We start from the raw sequence: 18,944 nt of genomic DNA, 5'->3' as shown, positions 1-18,944 counted from the left end.
TACTCAGTTGGCCCAAAGCACAAGATATCAAAAGTGGAATGAGGTTTTAGACCCAGGTTTTCGGCCATAGAGCCAGTGCTCTTAACATAGTGATGTATGCTGCTTGATGGCTGTCATTTCTTCCCATCAGTCACAAGTCCATCAGATTACTTAAGAGTTTTTGGCCATGTGTTTTTAAAACTCTAGTTTCATTAGATAGTTGTAGCTGTTTCTGTCAGAAGTGATCGTGGGAATTAATACTTCATTGGAACACAGCTACTATTTTTCAAAATAATTGGCTGAGATCGAGTCCTTTTTTTTTAATTATAAGTGAGGGAAGTATCTCAAGTGAGAGTTGCCCTCTGTAAAAATGCATTAGGACCCCAACTTCATTAAATTAGACTCAAGTGATCTAGTATATTACCATTGCTTCTCAACAGCCCTTTCTTCAGAAGTACTTCAAATGAAAATTGTAAACAGGATTTCAAGGAGAATACTTAAAATGCTTGAAGAAATAAACTGCTCTAGTTATTTTCAGAGTAATGGATTTTGTACAACTAATTGATGTGCCAGACGTTCTTAGGCCCATTAACCTTTCCTTCTTGGCACTACTTTATCCACTTGTCTTTAGTTATGTTGTATATGTAAAGCTTAATGAAGTTACATTTCTTTATTTTTATTTTTGTAGATTTAAGAAGTAAATGTATTTGTCACATGGACATAGCATATAGTGAAGTTTGGGTTTCTAGTTTACCTGTCACCCGAATAGTGAGCATTATACCCAGTAGGTAATTTTTCACCCCTCACATATCAGATCTTTCACTTGGTCTGATTTTTCCATGAATTAGTTAAAATAAATGAATATCTATTTCCATTTCCATTTCCTTGAATTAGGTAAAATGACCATAATACATTTCTGTTGCATGGCTGTTAGAATTTTGGAAGCTCCATAGAAGAAGTCTCTTAAAAACCAACCCAAAATTACATAATATATACAAGTTGCTGTACATTTGTGACAACATGGAACTCTCATACATTGTTTGTGGAAATGTGAAATGGTACAACCACTTTTGAAAATAGTTTGGCGATTTCTTTAAAAAATTTAACATACGTTCACCATATGATCCAACCATTTCACTCCAAGATTTTTTACCCAAGAAAAATAAAAACACTGTGTCCTTTCAAAAATGTCTATGCAACAGTTTACGCCAGCACTATTCATAATAATCAAATACTAGAAACAGTAAAATGTCCATCAGTTGAATGGATAAATAACATGTGGTCCGTCTATATACAATGGAAGGTTATGTAGCCATAAGAAGTAATGAGGTACTGATTCATGCTACAACACAGATGAATCTTGAAAACATGATGCTAAGTGAAAGAAGCCAGTCACAAAAGGCCACCTATTGCACGATTCAATTTATGTAAAATTTCTATTAGAGGCAAACTACAGAGACAGGAAGCAAATTAATGGTTGCCTGGGGGTCAACGTGGAAGAGGGCTTGACCTTAGATGGCACAAGTAAACTTTTTGGGTGATGCGGGTGTTCTACAATTACATTATGGTGATGATTGCACAACTGTATAAATTTGTGAAATCTTACGGCACTCACACTCGTGATGCGTATATTGCATGGTTTATAAAGTATCTCTGAATGCATGAATCATCAAAACATGACATCATAGCAGCAACTCATTGTGTACATACATTTATTGATACTTCTAAGTCTCTAATTTTTACGAGAATACTTTCACTTTAAATACCTACTGTTTATGAGCCAAGTAAGAGTTGATATATTGCCAATTTAAAGGTCAAAAGATGAATTTCACTGTATCAGACTTTTATAGTCTAGATGCAACCTGTTGGGTCAGTGATTTTTTTTTTAATCTGATCATTGTTATGGGTTGAGTTTTTGTCCCTCAAAAATTTATATGTTGAAGTCCTGACCCCCAATACCTCAGTGTGATGCTATTTGAAAATAAGGTCTTTATAGACATGTTTAGTTGAAATGAAACTATACTGGAGTAGTGTGAGCCCTTACTTCGTTATGACTAGGGTCATTCTAAAAAGAAGAAATTTGGAGACACACACACACACACACACACACACACACACACACACACACAGAGACTGCCATCTGAAAATTGGAGTTATGCTGCCACAAGCCAAGAAACAACCTGAAGCTAGAAGAGCGACCTGGAAAAGATCTTTACTGGTTAGCATGGCGCTGCCAACACCTTGATCTCAAACTTCTGGTCTCCAGGACTGTGAGACAATTCATTTTTGTTGTTTAAGCCTCACAGTTTGTAGTGCTTTATGACAGGCCTAGCACACTATCACAATCACAGTCACATCCATGAAAATAAGTTTGGGATGCAGTTTGACTTTTGGTTTGTTTGGGTTTGTTTTTTAATACCTGGGCACATTCAAATGCAGTGTCTGTAGAGGAAGATCAACAGATCCTGCAGCACTTAGTGTTGCATTTTGATAAATCTTTGTTCTGGAATTAATTGATATTTTAAAGCATGGATTTTTCTAGGTTTAAAAACTATCAAATTTAAACAGTATCTTATAGCTCCCTACTGACTCACATATTTTTCTTGGCCAGCTCGTTTTGACAGGAGCCATTCAAGTGGCAGACAAAGTTTCTTCAGGGAAGAGCTCAGTGCTTGTGCATTGCAGTGATGGATGGGACAGGACTGCTCAGCTGACATCCTTGGCCATGCTAATGTTGGATAGCTTCTATAGGAGCATTGAAGGGTTTGAAATATTGGTACAAAAAGAATGGATAAGTTTTGGACATAAATTTGCATCTGTAAGTAAACAAAGCTAATTTCTAAAAATAGATCACTACCATTCAGGATTTTAAAACTAGTTGTCAAACTACATATTCAATATTAAAATGAAAATCTGAGGAGTGTAATAAAAAAATTTATGAGTCTGAAAATGCATGATGCCTTGAGTAGTGAAAGTCTTTTTAAGAGACATGTTTATCCATCTGTACTGTTTGCAGTTTCACTTGAAAGTAATACAAACAATCTTCATAGAAATATTTAAATTGAAATGTCATAAGAGAAGGAAGATAGACAATTCTTTCTCAAATAATATAGCTATTAGAGTGCAATATATTTTATAGACTTTCAGTTGAGGCTTTTTATTTTCTGATAGGCCTTTTGTAAATCATCAAGAGATGAATAAGTTCAAAAGGGCTATTGTATAACATGGTGACTGCAGTTAATATATTCTTGAACAATGTTAAGAGAATGGTTGTAAAGTGTTCTCACCACAAAAATGATAACTGTGAGGTAATGTGTATCCTCATTTTTGGTATACTCAGTCATTCTACAATGTGTATATATACATCAAAACATAGTATACACAGTATATATAAATTTCTCTCTCAATTAAAAATAAAAATAAATTTTTAAAAATAACTTCCCCAAGAAATTTTTTAATGAAATCATCAAAAGTACCTGTTAAAATTAGGCCGGGTGCAGTGGCTTACGCTTGTAAACTCAGTACTTTAGGAGGCCAAGGCGGGCAGATCACGAGGTCAGGAGATCGAAACTATCCTGGCTAACAGAGTGAAACCCTGTTTCTACTAAAAATACAAAGGAAAAAAAAAAAAACGGGCATGGTGGCATGCACCTGTAGTCCCAGCTACTTAGAAGGCTGCGGCAGGAGAATTGCTTGAACCCAGGAGGCAAAGGTTGCAGTGAACTGACATCATGCCACTGCACTCCAGCCTGGGTGACAGAGCAAAGACTCCATTTTTAAAGAAAAAAAAAAATTCATATTCCTAGGTCTTATTTCCAGATGCCCTTTGAATACACATTTTCACCCAGCCCCTCAGTGATTCTCATGAGGGGGATTTGTAGACTACTGTTTCAGAAACACTCCTTTATGTATCATTTTAGCCTTCATCCAAGTTTCATAGTGTGAATAACATTTTCAAGTAGAATCTTTTTTTTTTTTTTTTTTGAGACAGAGTTTTCCTCTTGTTGCCCAAGCTGGAGTGCAATGGCATGATCTTGGCTCACTGCAAGTTCAAGTGATTCTCCTGCCTTAGCCTCCCGAGTAGCCAGGATCACAGGCGGGTGCCACTACACCTGGCTGATTTTTTGTGTTTTCAGTAGGAATGGGGTTTCACCATGTTAGCCAGGCTGGTCTCAAACTCCTGACCTCAGGTGATCTGCCGGCCTTGCCTTTCCAAAGTGCTGGGATTACAGACATGAGCCACCGCGCCCAGCCATAGAAAGAATCATTGTTTAGTAAATGAATACATTGTGAGATTTTTTGGTTTTGTCTTGTTTTTAGGAGAGAAAGAGTGTTTCATTCTAATAATCATACCTTTTGGACATGACTTTAAGTCTGGAAACTTTAGGATTGTTCTCTTTGCAATTGAAGGAGCTAGCTTGAGTGTATTGCTAATGTGCTAAGTAGGATAATCATGACTATTCTATCTATAGCTGTTCAAGACTTGTACAAAATTCCAACTATATGAAACAGTTGTAACAATCACCTAGGATGATGATGATTTGCCAGTTTTTATTGGTATTTTACAGATGTTTATATACTTAATTTCCATTATTTTGAAACCTTACATTGCCTATATTGCCATGGAAGTATATATTATTTCCTGTCTGAGAAACTTGGCATTTAGAAGGCAGATTGCTGATTGTATTATCACATTTTGTGTGTTATATGCTTTTCTCAGTTTTGTACTCATTAATTAAAACAAACTATCTTCATCAATTTATTTCAGAGAATAGGTCATGGTGATAAAAACCATACGGACGCTGACCGTTCTCCTATTTTTCTCCAGTTTATTGATTGTGTATGGCAGATGTCAAAACAAGTAAGGAACATGTGGGATGAAAATACATTCAACTTAATGTTTAAATTAAACATTTTAATATACTGGTTGGGATTTGACCCCAAAATAATACGGGTAGAGATGGAGATGAAGCAAGACTGATCATGTGTGAATAATTGCAGAATCCGGCTACACAAGTGTTCACCTTTTTATTCCTGCTACCATTGATATATCTGGGATTTTCCCTAATAAAGTTTTAAAACTTAAATATTTAACTCTGTTATCTCTACTAATGGAAGATCAATGGAATTGACAATACCAAGTTGTCCTGTCATACATTCTACACTGACACTTATATATAGCTGTGTCTGCTAACTCATAATACCTTAAATACCTTAATACCTAAACTGTACTGTACACGCAGGAGAACCCAGAAAATCAGCCTGTTTATCTCCTTTTCTTCTTTATTGCTTTATTTAACACTTGCTTAAACTGTTCGGTCCTATGTAAAGTGCCAAAAAAAGAACTCTAGTGTGCATGTAGATGACAGCCTCTGCTGTCCTTCCTAGAACCTACAATGTGGCAGCCTTTGTTTACTTCTACGGTGTATCTTTTTAATTTTGTCAAGTTTCAGTCCCAGTGTTTCATGCTTTATTTGCTTGTTTTTGTTTAGTTCCCTACAGCTTTTGAATTCAATGAACAATTTTTGATTATAATTTTGGATCATCTGTATAGTTGCCGATTTGGTACTTTCTTATTCAACTGTGAATCTGCTCGAGAAAGACAGGTGAGTAAAAATGCTATTTTTTTTTTCTTTTGTACATTAGGCTTGCCAAAATCTATGCAGTCTGCCATGAAATATAAAGAATATGATAGCTTGTAAGATACTGTCTTTGTCTTCAAAGAGGAGGAATTACATAAAGGTATGCATTTATGTAATTTGTGTTCTATAAAGGAATACCTGAGGCTGGGTAACTTATAAAGAAAAGAGGTTTAATTGACTCACAGTTCTGCAAGCTGTACAAGAAGCATGGTGCCATCTACTTAGTTTCTGGTGTGGGCCTCAGGCTGCTTCCACTCATGGTAGAAGGTGAAGGAGAGCCAGTATGTAGAGATCATACGGTGAGAGAGGAAGCAAGAGGGGAGAGGGTGCCCGGCTCTTTCTAACAACCAGTTCTCTCGGGAACTAATAGAGTGAGAACAAACCCCTAAGAGATAATTCAGTTTGTTCATGAGAACTTGTCCTCATGACCCAAATACCTCCCACTAGGCCCCACCTCCAAAATTGGGAATCAGGTTTCTTTTTCTTTTTCTTTTTTTTGAGACAGGGTTTCACTTGGTCACCCAGGCTGGGAGTACAGTGACACAATCTTGGCTCACTGCAACCTCCACCTCCCAGGCTCAAGCAAGATTCTCCCACCTCAGCCTCCTGAGTAGCTGGGACCACAGGCACACTCCATCACAGCCGGCTAATTCCTGTATTTTTAGTAGAGATGGGGTTTTGCCATGTCACCCAGGCTGGTCTGGAACACCTGACCTCAAGTGATCCACCCACCTCAGCCTCCTAAAGTGCTGGGATTATAGGTGTAAGCCACTGAACCCACCCTAGGGATCAGATTTCAGCATGAGGTTTGGAGAGGACAAATATTCAAACCATGACAGAGGTTTTCCCAAAAGTGAAAATATAGCTACCATATGATCCAGCACTCCCACTACTGGGAACATATCTAAAGGAAATGAAATCATTATGTCAAAGAGGTATCTGCAATCTCATGTATATTGCAGCACCATTCACAGTAGCCAAGATATGGATTCAACTTGTGTCCATCAACAGTTGAGTAGATGAAGAAAACATAGTACCTATATACAGTGGACTACTATTCAAAAGGAAATCCTACCATTTACAACAGCATAAGTAAATCTGGAGGACATTTTGCTAAGCGAAATAAACTAGGCACAGAAAGAAAAGTACTATATGATCTCCCTTATGTGTGGAATCTAAGAAAACTTGAACCTATAGTAAACAGAGTAGAAAGGTAGTTACCAGGGACTGGGGAAAGGGGTAAGGGAAAGGGGGACATAGTGATCAAAAGATACAAACCTTCAGTTATAAGTACTGAACAACTAATGTGCAGTATGGTGATTATAGTTAATAATAATGTGTTTTTGAAATTTGCTAAAATAGTGGATCTCAAGTGTTCTCACTACAAAAAAATTGGTATCTATATGAAGTGACAGATGTTAATTCATTTGATTTCAGTGATTATTTCATAATGTATGCATATATCAGAACATCACATTGTATATACCTTAAACATATACAATTTTTATTTGTCAGTTGTACCTCAGTAATACTGGGGGAAAATGTTGTTTCTGGGAAAAGAGGTGAGAGAGAGCTCTTTTTCTCATAACCTTGTCAAACTATTTGACTTTTTAAAGTATGTGCATATATAAAAATAAAAACAAAGTAACATTCACATAAACACAATGTGGTATAGATTTTGGCATGAAAAAGGTGCAACTGAGGTTTAAGTGGATTCAAAGAAAGGCAAAATTATGCTGTTATTATTCATGAAATCAAATCCATCCATATGTTGAAGAAATGTCTTTAGTCACTTATTTTGGGATGTTCTTATTGGCTTCCAGTTTTAGTTTATTGCTCTTTTCTTATTAAAGTCATTACTAGGAAAAGTTTCAGATTCTACCTTTGGTAATTTTAATTCCTGTATTTTTATTTCCCTAGCTTTGGTTTTTGTTTTTGTTTCCTCTCTAGTTTATGGTCAAAATTTTGTAAAAGCCTGCAAGAAAAAAAAAACAATGAAAATGTGAATATCTTTATGAAATGACAGACAGTAGGCTAACAAGTGAAGACTTCACGCAGTCAGTTATCCAGATGTTTTCAAATATATGGATGTTCACATGTAGATTAAATATCTGGATGGTTGATTAAAATAACTGTCCAGATGCCTACTGTCAAGTAGACACAGGTTAAGATTTCATAGTTCTAACAAATAGAAAAGTTTTAAAACTAATTGGGATCGTATGATAATTTTTCTTTTCACTGAATTAAAAAGAGTATACCACCCATCTGTTCATAAATGTTTTACCTAGCTGGAAATACTCTACTTAGGTCAGTGAATTGCACTTAATGGTACAGCATCCTGCGCCCCTTTCTTCTGGCAGAAACTGTGGCTTTCAAGCTAGGCCATTACCTATGCAAATATCGATAAGTGGCTGCCAAGCACTCACTGGCCCGTGAGGCTTTTTGAGCTATTATGAGGATAATGTAAATGTATGCTTCAATTTCATGCTGAACTGTATTGCTATAGGCTGCAAAATGATTTGTGGAGTTATGTGTGTTTTGGCTTAGGCTTTCTACTTTCTCTCTCTCTGTAGAAAGTTACAGAAAGAACTGTTTCTTTGTGGTCACTGATAAACAGTAATAAAGAAAAATTCAAAAACCCCTTCTATACTAAAGAAATCAATCGAGTTTTATATCCAGTTGCCAGTATGCGTCACTTGGAACTCTGGGTGAATTACTACATTAGATGGAACCCCAGGATCAAGCAACAAGTAAGTGCAATTGCACTCTTCAAAGATAGCAGTGTCAACTGCTGGGCTTAGATCGTGTTATTTTGTGTGTTTTTTTGTTTTTTTTTTGTTTTTTTTTTTGTTTTTTTTTAACAATATGAGGAAAAATATCAGACTATAAAAACACTTATTGCTAAACTCAACTTTCATTTAAATTTTTTAAAATTACTTAACTATGTGTTTTGATGTGAAACTGCCATTCTTCTGCCAATGTGATGCAATTGTTAACTATAATGCTAGCTGATTTAAAGCTCTAGGAAATTTCTGAGTTTTCATAGCCAGAGATTTCCTTTTATCACTTGAAGTAGTTGTTCATTATATAGACATTGTTAGAAAATTCTTTACATTGACTGGACTTAGATGATCTTGTTAAGAAAATGTTTGCTACTCTATCATTCAGGTGTATGCACTAGGTCAGCTAACATCAGATTGCTTTTCACTGAGGGTGTTTACTTAAAAAATAAAGATAATTACCCTGTCAATAGGAGAAAATTCAGTTGGCCATTTATCAAGCAAAAATGGAAACAGCGGGTTTTGAAGTGAAAGACTCCATTTTGTTAAAGGCACACTTGGGCTTTCCATTCTCCCACCTCCACTCCATCCAAAATCAGAAGGAAAAGCAATCTGTTTGTAAAGGCTCAGCAGTACATCAGTTTATTGATTTGTTCTAAGCAGTATCGATATTCAGTATTTGTGATGGTTCTTTGTAAAGTTTTGTACATTTTCCTGCAGTTTGGGTGGTCGACTACCTTTTCTGACAGTCCAGTCTTGTATAGGCACCAGCTTTAATGCCAGAAATAGGCTGGCCAGAGCAGGGTCCCATAGCTGTGGCCTCTCTCTCAGATGGTTCATTCCTCTCAGGCAGTTGGCAGCATACCAGTCTGTACCCTGCCTCCTCACTGGAGAAATGCCCATTTCAAGCTGGCATCCTCATTTCAGGGTCTGTGCTACTCCCATGAAAGGCTTTTGCAATTTGGTAATGGTTGAAATGTGTATTCTTTTGGAAAGGGACAGATTCCAGGGCTTGAGAACATTCATTTGTTTAGTTTGGGATTTGAGAAGCACATGGGGGGAATTTATTTAGCAGCAGTTCTAGCATTTTTGATTATCAAGTAAAAAATAAATGGTAATCCTTACAGAGTTCTAACTGCTTTTACAGGAGATGTGTTCATTTTCGTATTAAAAAATATTTTAGTCAGGGCATGATAGCGGCTCACGCCTGTAATCTCAGCACTTTGGGAGGGCAACGAGGGCAGATCACAAGGTCAAAAGATTAAGACCATCCTGACCAACATGGTGAAACCCCGTGTCTACTAAAAATACAAAAATTAGCTTAGTTTGGTGGTTCGTGCCTGTAGTTCCAGCAACTTGGAAGAGTGAGGCAGGAGAATTGCTTGAACCCAGCAGGCAGGGGTTGCAGTAAGCTGAGATCATGCCACCGTACTCCATCCTGGTGACAGAGTGAGACTCCATCTTAAAAAAAAAAAATGCATATATTTATTCTAGATGAGCACTGTGTTTGTCCTATAAGATAAGCCTTTTCCATATTTGTCATGGCTTGGTTTTAAAATATTGTCAGTGAGAAAATATGGACAGTTTTTGTGCAAGTCCTGTAATCTCTTTCACCCGTTTGTACTTGGAGAAATTCTTGAAATTGAAGGAATTTGGAGCAGTTCATTTCTGAATTCATAAAGGTAGTAATAGTAATTGTGTGGCAGGTCACGTTTGAGGGTACATCACTAGAAGAACTTATTAGAATATATTTATCCCACTTATTCTCATAGATCTTGGCAAAATGGAACTGGGCTGGAGAGGAGTGTCCATTGTCTGGTAGGGGTTTTTACTTCGAGACAGGAATTGGCCTGTATTATGATTTATTGGCGTGAATTCAGAAAAGAAATAACTTATCCTTTCTATGTAGATTTTCTGATTGTGAAGGACCCTACACACATCTTCATCTCCGCAGGCACTTTGTGTTTTCATCTACCAAATATTGAATGTTCTCATGCGTCAGGCACTAGCGGGATGCAGAGATTAAGAAGAGGCGGTATCTGCCCGTGAGGTGCTCCCAAGCTGGTGGGGGCGGCCAGAAACATAAGCCAATGATTATAATGCACAGGGATGAGTGTAAGAATAAAAGTATGAATTAAGTACATTAGGTTTTCTTAAAGATCGTTTATGTAGAACATTATTCATACAGAAATAGATTAAATCCAATCGCATAGGACTTTTAAAAGTATATAATATAAACCTAAAAGAATGTAGTTAACCACTTAAAATTTAAATTGTTATTCAGTTGTGTGAGCCAGAAGGTATACAATTACTGTCTACCTGTATACAGCCCCATAATGAGCTGTTAGCCTCAAAGAAGGCGGGATTAGTGTGCTTTTAAAAGCAAAAGCCACCAACCCTTGCTATGACATAAAAACTCAACAGAGTTTATGGAAAGACCAGTGCTTACATTTGAAAAGCTATCAATAAGCAGAGCTGGTACTTTTATTTAATATGAGGAAATTACTGATGCCAAAAGCATAGTCACATTACAAAGCTGAGTAGGAATTTCAGCTGCCACTCAGCATCACATGGCGACTGGAACCACTCCAGGAACCACTGCATTCCATGTAGCTGTTAATCAGGGCTGCACTGGATGTACCGAAATTTTGTACAGTGGTAACTAAAGGATGAGATTCAGGACAAATATTAACAGGCCAACCTGTGTGGTATTTAAGTCATTTTTGTTAGAAAAATTAAAAGGGATATGAATATGAAAATCATTTAAAGCCTAAAACACTTCCATAATGAGCTGATTGCCTGTCTTCTTTTCCATGCCTAGCGAGGACATACTTTGTAATTCATTTTCCAAATGAGAAGTCAAGGTATAATATTTTATCACTTGGCTTGAAGTTTTTATTTCTTGTTATTTGTCTTTGTATTACATCCTCTGAGTGGTTTGTGTTTGTCTGTCACCCAATAACTTCTATATATTTTATACCCATTACTTGACTGAATTGCCTTTTTGTTTCTAATAGTTTTTAGGTTTACTCTTTCAGTTTTTAATGATACAGTCATGCCATCTGCAAAAATGACTGTCACTTGATTTCTTTTTCTTATCTAATTGCACATGCTCATTCTAATATTCAAGCTGATTCTAAATTCTAATACTCGTATTTCAAACGGAGATTTTAAAAATAGCCACAATTTTGGAGGAGAATATCAAGGAAGAACCTGCCCTGCTATAGAGCAAGGCTTATTTGGAACAGAGTAGAGCCCAGAAACAGTCTCCCTTTGAAATACGAGTACTAGTATTGTATTGTGTTGCTGTGGAGACTTGGAGTAGTAAGAAGGTAGCAATGTAACACATCCCTGTGAGTGGACTATTCAGCAAATGGTGCTGGGACTGGAAACAAAAGCTAACATATCCAAACAGAACTCCTAATATTCCCCCCAAAACCTGCTGCTCCTGCAGTCTTCCCCACTTCAGTTCCTCCTGCCATCTTCCCCATTTCAGTTTGTGGTAGCGCCAGCTTAGTCGCTCTGGCCAGGAACCTTAGTCATCCTTGACACCTTTCTCTCCCACACCGCATGTCCAGTCTGTCAGGAGAGCTTGTTGGGCTGTGCCTTCAAAACGCATTCAGAGTCCAAGCACTTCTCAGTGAGCCCCCTACCACCACGCTGGTGGGCGCTGCCTGCCCTCTCCTGTGCGTGAGCCTTCTACTTGGACCAATAGCAATAGCCTGCTACTTGGACCCCCTGATGCGGCCTTTGCTTCTTTCTACTCTTCTCAACATGGCAGCCAAAGCAGATCATGTCACTGCTGGAAACTGGCCAGGTAGCTGCTCACCTCACCCAAAGTGAAGGCACAAGTCCTTACAATGGCCTCTGAGGCCTTGTGTGACCCCCACCCAACCCCTTACCTCTGTGACCTCCTGGCATCCTCACCAACAACTCTGTCACATGCTTAGCTTTAGCCAGACTGGCCTCTGCTCTTCCTTAGACACTCAGGTATCCACATGATGCCCTCCTTCATCTCCCTCAAGTCTTTCTCCAGAGGTCACCTTTTCAGTGCAGCTCACTCCGACCATCGGTTTAGCATGGAACCCTCTTTTAGCATGGAACCCTGCTCTATTCTTCTGTAGAACTGATCACCTTTGAATGTTCTGTGAAATTCCCAGGGTCGTTAACATTCGTTGTTTGTCTGTCTCCCCTTACTAGAAGATAAAGGCCATAAAAATAGGCATTTGGGCCTCTTTTGTTCACTGGTACATCCTGAGCACCTAGAACAGTGTCTGGCCCTTAGTTGAATTTTAAGAGAAAAATGGGCAAAGGATATTAGCAAGCATCCCACAGCACTTACTGGGTGTCAGGCATTCTACCAAGCATAATGCTAGACATGTGTTTCTGGAAAACTTCCCACTGCCAGTCGCACACTAAAACTCACAGTGATCATAGGGAGAGTGGGATGAATTGACTTGTGCAAAAATCCTCTGCACCTTCAGAGCGCTAATGAAATCAGCAGTCCCAGTAGAAATGTGGGCATGGCGCCACCTCTGCTGCATTGGCACCTGGCTTTAGCTGATTCATGCCTTGGCTGCCTGTAGTGTGTAGCATGGTGTGGTCCCCAAAAGACAGCGACCCAGAACCTGTGAATGTGACCACGTTTGGAAAAAGGATCTTTGCAGTTGTAATTAAGTTTAGGATATCAAGATGAGATCATCCTAAGTTTATGGTGGGCAGGCCCTAAATCCAGTGACAGATGTCCTCATAAGATAAAGGAGGCGAAGTTTGAGACCCAGACATAGAGGAGGGAAGGCCATTTGAAAACAGGAACAGATTGCAGCGATGCTGCCATAAGCCAATGAACACCTGGAAGCACTAGACGCTGGACGAGTGAGCAAGAATTCTCCCCTAAAGCCTCCAGAGGGTGCATGGCCCTACTGACACCCTAATTTCGGGCATCTACCCTGCAGAACCGTCAGAGGATAAATTTCTGTTGTTTTAAAAGCCACCTAGTTTATGTTAATTTGTTAGGGCAACCTCATGGCTCATGTTCCCTTCTCTGGGATACAGGTTCTAAAAAGTGTCTGCTTCTAATAGAGACCATTCTCCTGAACATTAAAAATTGAATCCAGGCCAGGTACAGTGGCTCACATCTGTAATCTCAGCACTTTGGGAGGCTAAGGCAGGAGGATCATCTGAGCCCAGAAATTCGAGACCAGCCTGGGCAGCATAGTGAGATCCCCTCATCTCTACAAAAAAACAAAAAAGTCTTAAGTAGCCAGGCATGGTTCTGCATACTTGTAGTCCTAGCTACTTGTCAGGCTGACACAGGAGGATCGCCTGAGCCCAGGAGTTTTAGGTTACAGTGTTCAAGGTTTTGCTGAGCTATGATTGCACTGCACTCCAGCCTGGCAACAGAGTGAGACCCTGTCTCTTAAAAAAAAAAAAAAAAAAAAAAAAAATTCAGCTGCAACATTCCTCATCAGCGCATTGTCTTCACAGCTTCCTTACTGGTGCTCACAGCTTCAGCAAACGGTTCAACACGGTAGGAAGCAGGATGGTTCTGGAAACCACTACATGTGCTAAAGAAAGGCACTTTTGTAGACGTTTGGCTTTTTTTTTTTTTTCTTAAAAAAACAAAACAAAACAAAACAGGATACATGTGCAGAATGTGCAGGTTTGTTACATAGGGTATACATGTGCCGTGGTGGTTTGCTGCACCTATTGACCCATCCTCTAAGTTCCCTCTCCTCAACCCCCATCCCCCAACAGGCTCTGGTGTGTGATGTTCTCCTCTCTGTCCATGTGTTTTCAATGTTTAACTCCCACTTAGGACTGAGAACATGCAGTGTTTGGTTTGCTTTTCCTGTGTTAGTTTGATGAGGATGATGGTTTCCAGCTTCATCCATGTCCATGCAAAGGACATTATGTCATTCATTTTTATGGCTGCATAGTATCCCATGGTATATATGTACCACATTTTCTTTATCCAGTCTATCATTGATGGGCATTTGGCTTAGTTCTAGGTCTTTGCTATTGTAAATAGGGCTGCAATAAACATATGTGTTCATGTGTCTTTATGATAGAACGATTTATAGTCCTTTGGGTATATACCCAGTAATAAGATTGCTGGGTCAGATGGTATTTCTGGTTCTAGGTCTTTGAGGAATGACCACACTGTCTTCCACAGTGGTTGAACTAATTTACATTCCCGGCAACACTATGAAAGTATTCCTATTTCTCCACAGCCTTGCCAGCATCTGTTGTTTCCTGACTTTTTAATAATCGCCATTCTGACTGGCGTGAGATGGTATCTTACTGTGGTTTTGATTTGCATTTCTCTGATGATCAGTGATGTTGAGCTTTTTTCATATGTTTGTTGGCTGGGTAAGTGTCTTTTTTTTAAAAGAAGTATCTGTTCATATCCTTTAGCCACTTTCTGATGGTGTTATCTTTTTCTTGTAAATATGTTTAAGTTTCTTGTAAATTCTGGATATTAGACCTTTGTCAGATGAGTAGATTGCAAAAATTTTCTCTTATTCTATAGATTGCCTTTTCACTGTGATGATTGTTTCTTTTGCTCTGCAGAAGTTTAGTTTAATTAGATCCCATTTGTCAATTTTTGCTTTTGCTGCAATTGCTTTTGGCGTTTTTGTCATGAAGTCTTTGCCCATGCCTATGTCTTGACTGACATTGCCTAGGTCTTCTTCTAGGGTTTTCATGGTCTGGGTTTTACATTAACGTCTTCGTATATTGCTTAAGCTTTCTAGAAAGTGCTTGCCCCTGATCCCTTCAAAACATTAACTTTCTGGAGGACTGTTCTGTGTATATCTTTTTTTTTTTTTTTTTTTTTTTTTTTTTATTTTATTGAGAAGGAGTTTCACTCTTGTTACCCAGGCTGGAGTGCAATGGTGTGATCTCAGCTCACCGCAACCTCCGCCTCCTGGTTTCAGGCGATTCTCCTGCCTCAGCCTCCTGAGTAGCTGGGATTACAGGCACGCGCCACCATGCCCAGCTAATTTTTTTGTATTTTTAGTAGAGACGGGGTTTCACCATGTTGACCAGGATGGTCTTGATCTCTTGACCTCGTGATCCACCCACTTTGGCCTCCCAAAGTGCTGGGATTACAGGCCTGAGCCACCGTGCCCGGCCCGTTCTGTGTGTATCTTGACCTGGGTGTGATTATTATGTGTATACATATGTCAAGATTCGCTGAGCTGAAAATTTGAAGATTTTGCACTGTGTGTGGTTTATATCTCAGTACAAAACTTTTAAAAATTAACATGCTGAGAGAATCACCTTATGCTCCAGCCTGACTTTTGCCTTTGTATCAACATCAATCCCCTGTTTACTCATCAAAGTAGTTACAGTTGTAGCAAAACAGATACTGTTAACTCACTTCACTCACATAACAGTGCCATGTGAGGGCTGTGCTGTTTTGATTACCATGTTACAGACAGGGAAATGGAGGCACACAGAAGGTGAGGGGCAAAGCCAGCATTCACACCCAAGGTGGAGCATAGCAGAGCCACTGTGACTCTCAGCCATGTATTAAGATGGGCAATAAGCACATGAAGAGATGTTCTAGCAGAGCAGTAGGAACTAAAACCACCATGACATACCACGTGATGGCCCTCTAACTGGGAAACATCATCATCACTGTATGCTCCCAAGTTCTGGCGAGAATGCAGAACAGTGGAACTGCCAGGCATCGCCAGCAGGAGCCTAAGGTGATGCCACCCTCTCTGCAGACAGTTGGGCAGCATCCGGTGAGGTGTAAATGACCATATTCTGCTTCTCAGCAGTTCCCACCCGCAGGATAATTCCTTAGAGCAACACTTGCGCATGTGCTTGAGATTTGTACAAGGCTACTCAGTACAGCATTGCATATACTACCGAGGAGCCCCGGAAATCTCAGATTACCCATCAGCCTGGGAATGGGTGGAGAAACTGGTTTATTCCTTCAATGCAACTTAACAAGGATGAAATTCAGAAAACATGTTGGGTCAAAATGTCAATTGGTAAATACCGGATGGTACCAGTGGTGTAAATTTTGATAAAATATAAAGTAATACTGTATGTTGTTGCTGGATACTCACTCACAGGAAAAGTGTCACAAATCTGCACAAAAAGGAAGGCCACACGGCAACTCGAGAAGAGTTGTCCCTCAAAGAAGACAGTGGGCCTGGGACGGGCAATGTGGGAGACTGGAGCTGGGTCTTGTTTGATAAATTTTAAAAGATGGGTTGCCTGTGTGAGGAAATGTGCACATTAGGTATTTCTTGGTGAACAGCTGGGTGTTCTGGTACTGTGTTGTACTTTCCTGTATGTGTCAATGAGGCAATAGTTAAAGGAGAGTATGTATTATGTTAAACTTGGAGTAAAAGGCTGATTGACAAAGCAGCAGTCGCAGCAGATGGGTGGAGCAGGTGAGTTCTCATGACGTGGCTGGCATAAGGTCTAAGTCATGTCTCTGGTTCTCTCCAGCAGCCGAATCCAGTGGAGCAGCGTTACATGGAGCTCTTAGCCTTGCGTGACGAATACATAAAGCGGCTTGAGGAACTGCAGCTCGCCAACTCTGCCAAGCTTTCTGATCCCCCGACTTCACCTTCCAGTCCTTCGCAAATGATGCCCCATGTGCAAACTCACTTCTGAGGGGGACCCTGGCACTGCATTAGAGCTCGAAATAAAGGCAATGCTGACTTTCATTTGGGGCTTTTGTAAAAAGTAGATTAAAAGATTTGCCTCCATGTAGAACCTCAGCTAACATAATCTTAAACTCTTGAAGATGTGCCTTCTAGAATACATATTACAGGAAAACGACAGGGTCCACACGGCAGTCAGAAGAAAGGAGCTGAAGTGAGGTTTTGGAAAACACTGACATCTTTAAAGAGCAGTTTTTGAAAGACAAAATTTAGATTTAATTTACCTCTTGAGAAATACTATATGTACAGTACATATTTTCTGGGCTTAATTGAAACAACATTATTTTAAAATCAAAGGGGAAATATGCTCATGAAATGGATTTTCCTCAGGCTGCTTAACAGTTGCTTTGGATTATCTAAAAGGAATCCAAATGTGAAAGATGTGTGTTACTGCCAAAACCAAATTGAGCTCCGCTTCCTAGGCACCCAGAAGCAAGGTGTTTAAGTAATTGCCAATGTTGATGCCATCTTAAGTGGTGACTTATGGAGAAATAGATGAGTTTTTCATTATTTGGAAATTTGAGGGTAGCAAATGTTTTCCCCTAATTCTCCAGAGAAGCTTATTTTTATATTTTTTAAAAAACTGACAAGACCCAGTTAAATATGAGTTGATTTTTTTTTAATTTGTCAGTTTTATTTTCTAAATTCTTTCATGAGCTTGCCTAAAATTCAGAATGGTTTTCGGGTTATGGCAAACCCCAAAGAGAGCACTGTCCAAGGATGTCAGGAGAGTCCTGCTGCTTCCGGGAATGGTTTCGCAAATGTTGCTCTAGTCAGTCCTGCTCATCTGCCAAAATGTGGGCCTACCGCCTTGGATGCATGAGCTATTGCTAGAGCATCATCCTTAGAAATTGACGCCCAGATGTACATTTGTTGAGCGTATTCTTGAAAGTATTGTGTTTATGCATTTCAATTTCGATGGTGTTGGCTTCCCCTCCCCACCCCACGCGTGCATAAAAACTGGTTCTACAAATTTTTACTTGAAGTACCAGGCAGTTTGCTTTTTCGGGTTGTTTTGTTTTATAGTATTAAGTGAAATTTTAAATGCACAGTTCTATTTGCTGTCTGAACTAATTCAGTTATTAAGTATATTTGTAAAAGCTAAGGCTCGAGTTAAAACAATTGTTTTACAATGATTTGTAAAGGACTATTTATAGCTAATATGGTTTTGTTTTCAATGAATTAAAGATTAAATATATCTTTGTAAATTATTTTATGTCATAGTTTAATTGGTCTACCAAATAAGACATCTCAAATATAGTAGTATAATGTATGAATTTTGTAAGTATAAGAAATTTTATTAGACATTCTCTTACTTTTTGTAAATGCTGTAAATATTTCATAAATTAACAAAGTGTCACTCCATAAAAAGAAAGCTAATACTAATAGCCTAAAAGATTTTGTGAAATTTCATGAAAACTTTTTCATGGCAATAATGACTAAAGACCTGCTGTAATAAATATATTAACTACAACCTAACACTATTCGCAGGGCTCTCACTGTGTATGCGTTGGGAATGTGCATGCTGGCCATCTTATTTCTTTTCCTGGGTCTATTTCTTGTACTTTTTCTCTCACTGCCAGCCTCGCAGGGCTTTCCCAAAATTTCAGCAAGAGTGGGCGTTTAAGTGCATTCACAATGCAGATTTGAAGAGTCACAACTGTCTATGAAGATGGCTTTTGCAAAAGTGAACATGCAAAACTTCAGGCGCTGAATAGGGAGCATAGCAGTTGACAGTAAGGGATGTGAAGATACTGGTTAAATAAGCCATAGTTGATGTCTCATTAAGTAAGACTTTTTTTAATTCTTCAAACAGTATTGCCAGTTGGAGATTATGTCATTTACATATGTAC

General features: G+C 38.8%; 1 protein-coding gene across 6 annotated transcripts in view; it reads left to right on the top strand.

The window, feature by feature from the left end:
* The window catches only part of MTM1 (myotubularin 1), a 113,769-nt gene extending 95,199 nt beyond the window's left edge, over window positions 1–18,570 (top strand). For 2 of the 6 annotated variants that reach the window (XM_074391866.1, XM_074391862.1), the window contains 6 exons: window positions 2,591–2,797; window positions 4,748–4,840; window positions 5,472–5,585; window positions 8,195–8,371; window positions 14,635–14,773; window positions 16,874–17,094. In XM_074391866.1, coding sequence (XP_074247967.1) covers window positions 2,591–2,797; window positions 4,748–4,840; window positions 5,472–5,585; window positions 8,195–8,371; window positions 14,635–14,773; window positions 16,874–16,923 — 780 coding nt within the window. In that variant the 3' untranslated portion in view covers window positions 16,924–17,094. Of the gene's footprint in view, window positions 1–2,590; window positions 2,798–4,747; window positions 4,841–5,471; window positions 5,586–8,194; window positions 8,372–14,634; window positions 14,774–16,873 lie in introns of all 6 variants that reach the window. The other 4 variants (XM_003943422.3, XM_074391863.1, XM_074391864.1 and 1 more) reach the window with 2 other exon arrangements.
* Window positions 18,571–18,944: the final 374 nt, after the last annotated feature.

This window comes from Saimiri boliviensis, chromosome X (genome assembly GCF_048565385.1).
Source record: "Saimiri boliviensis isolate mSaiBol1 chromosome X, mSaiBol1.pri, whole genome shotgun sequence".
Taxonomy (NCBI): Eukaryota; Metazoa; Chordata; class Mammalia; order Primates; family Cebidae; genus Saimiri; species Saimiri boliviensis.
This window is presented reverse-complemented; position numbering and strand designations above follow the sequence as displayed.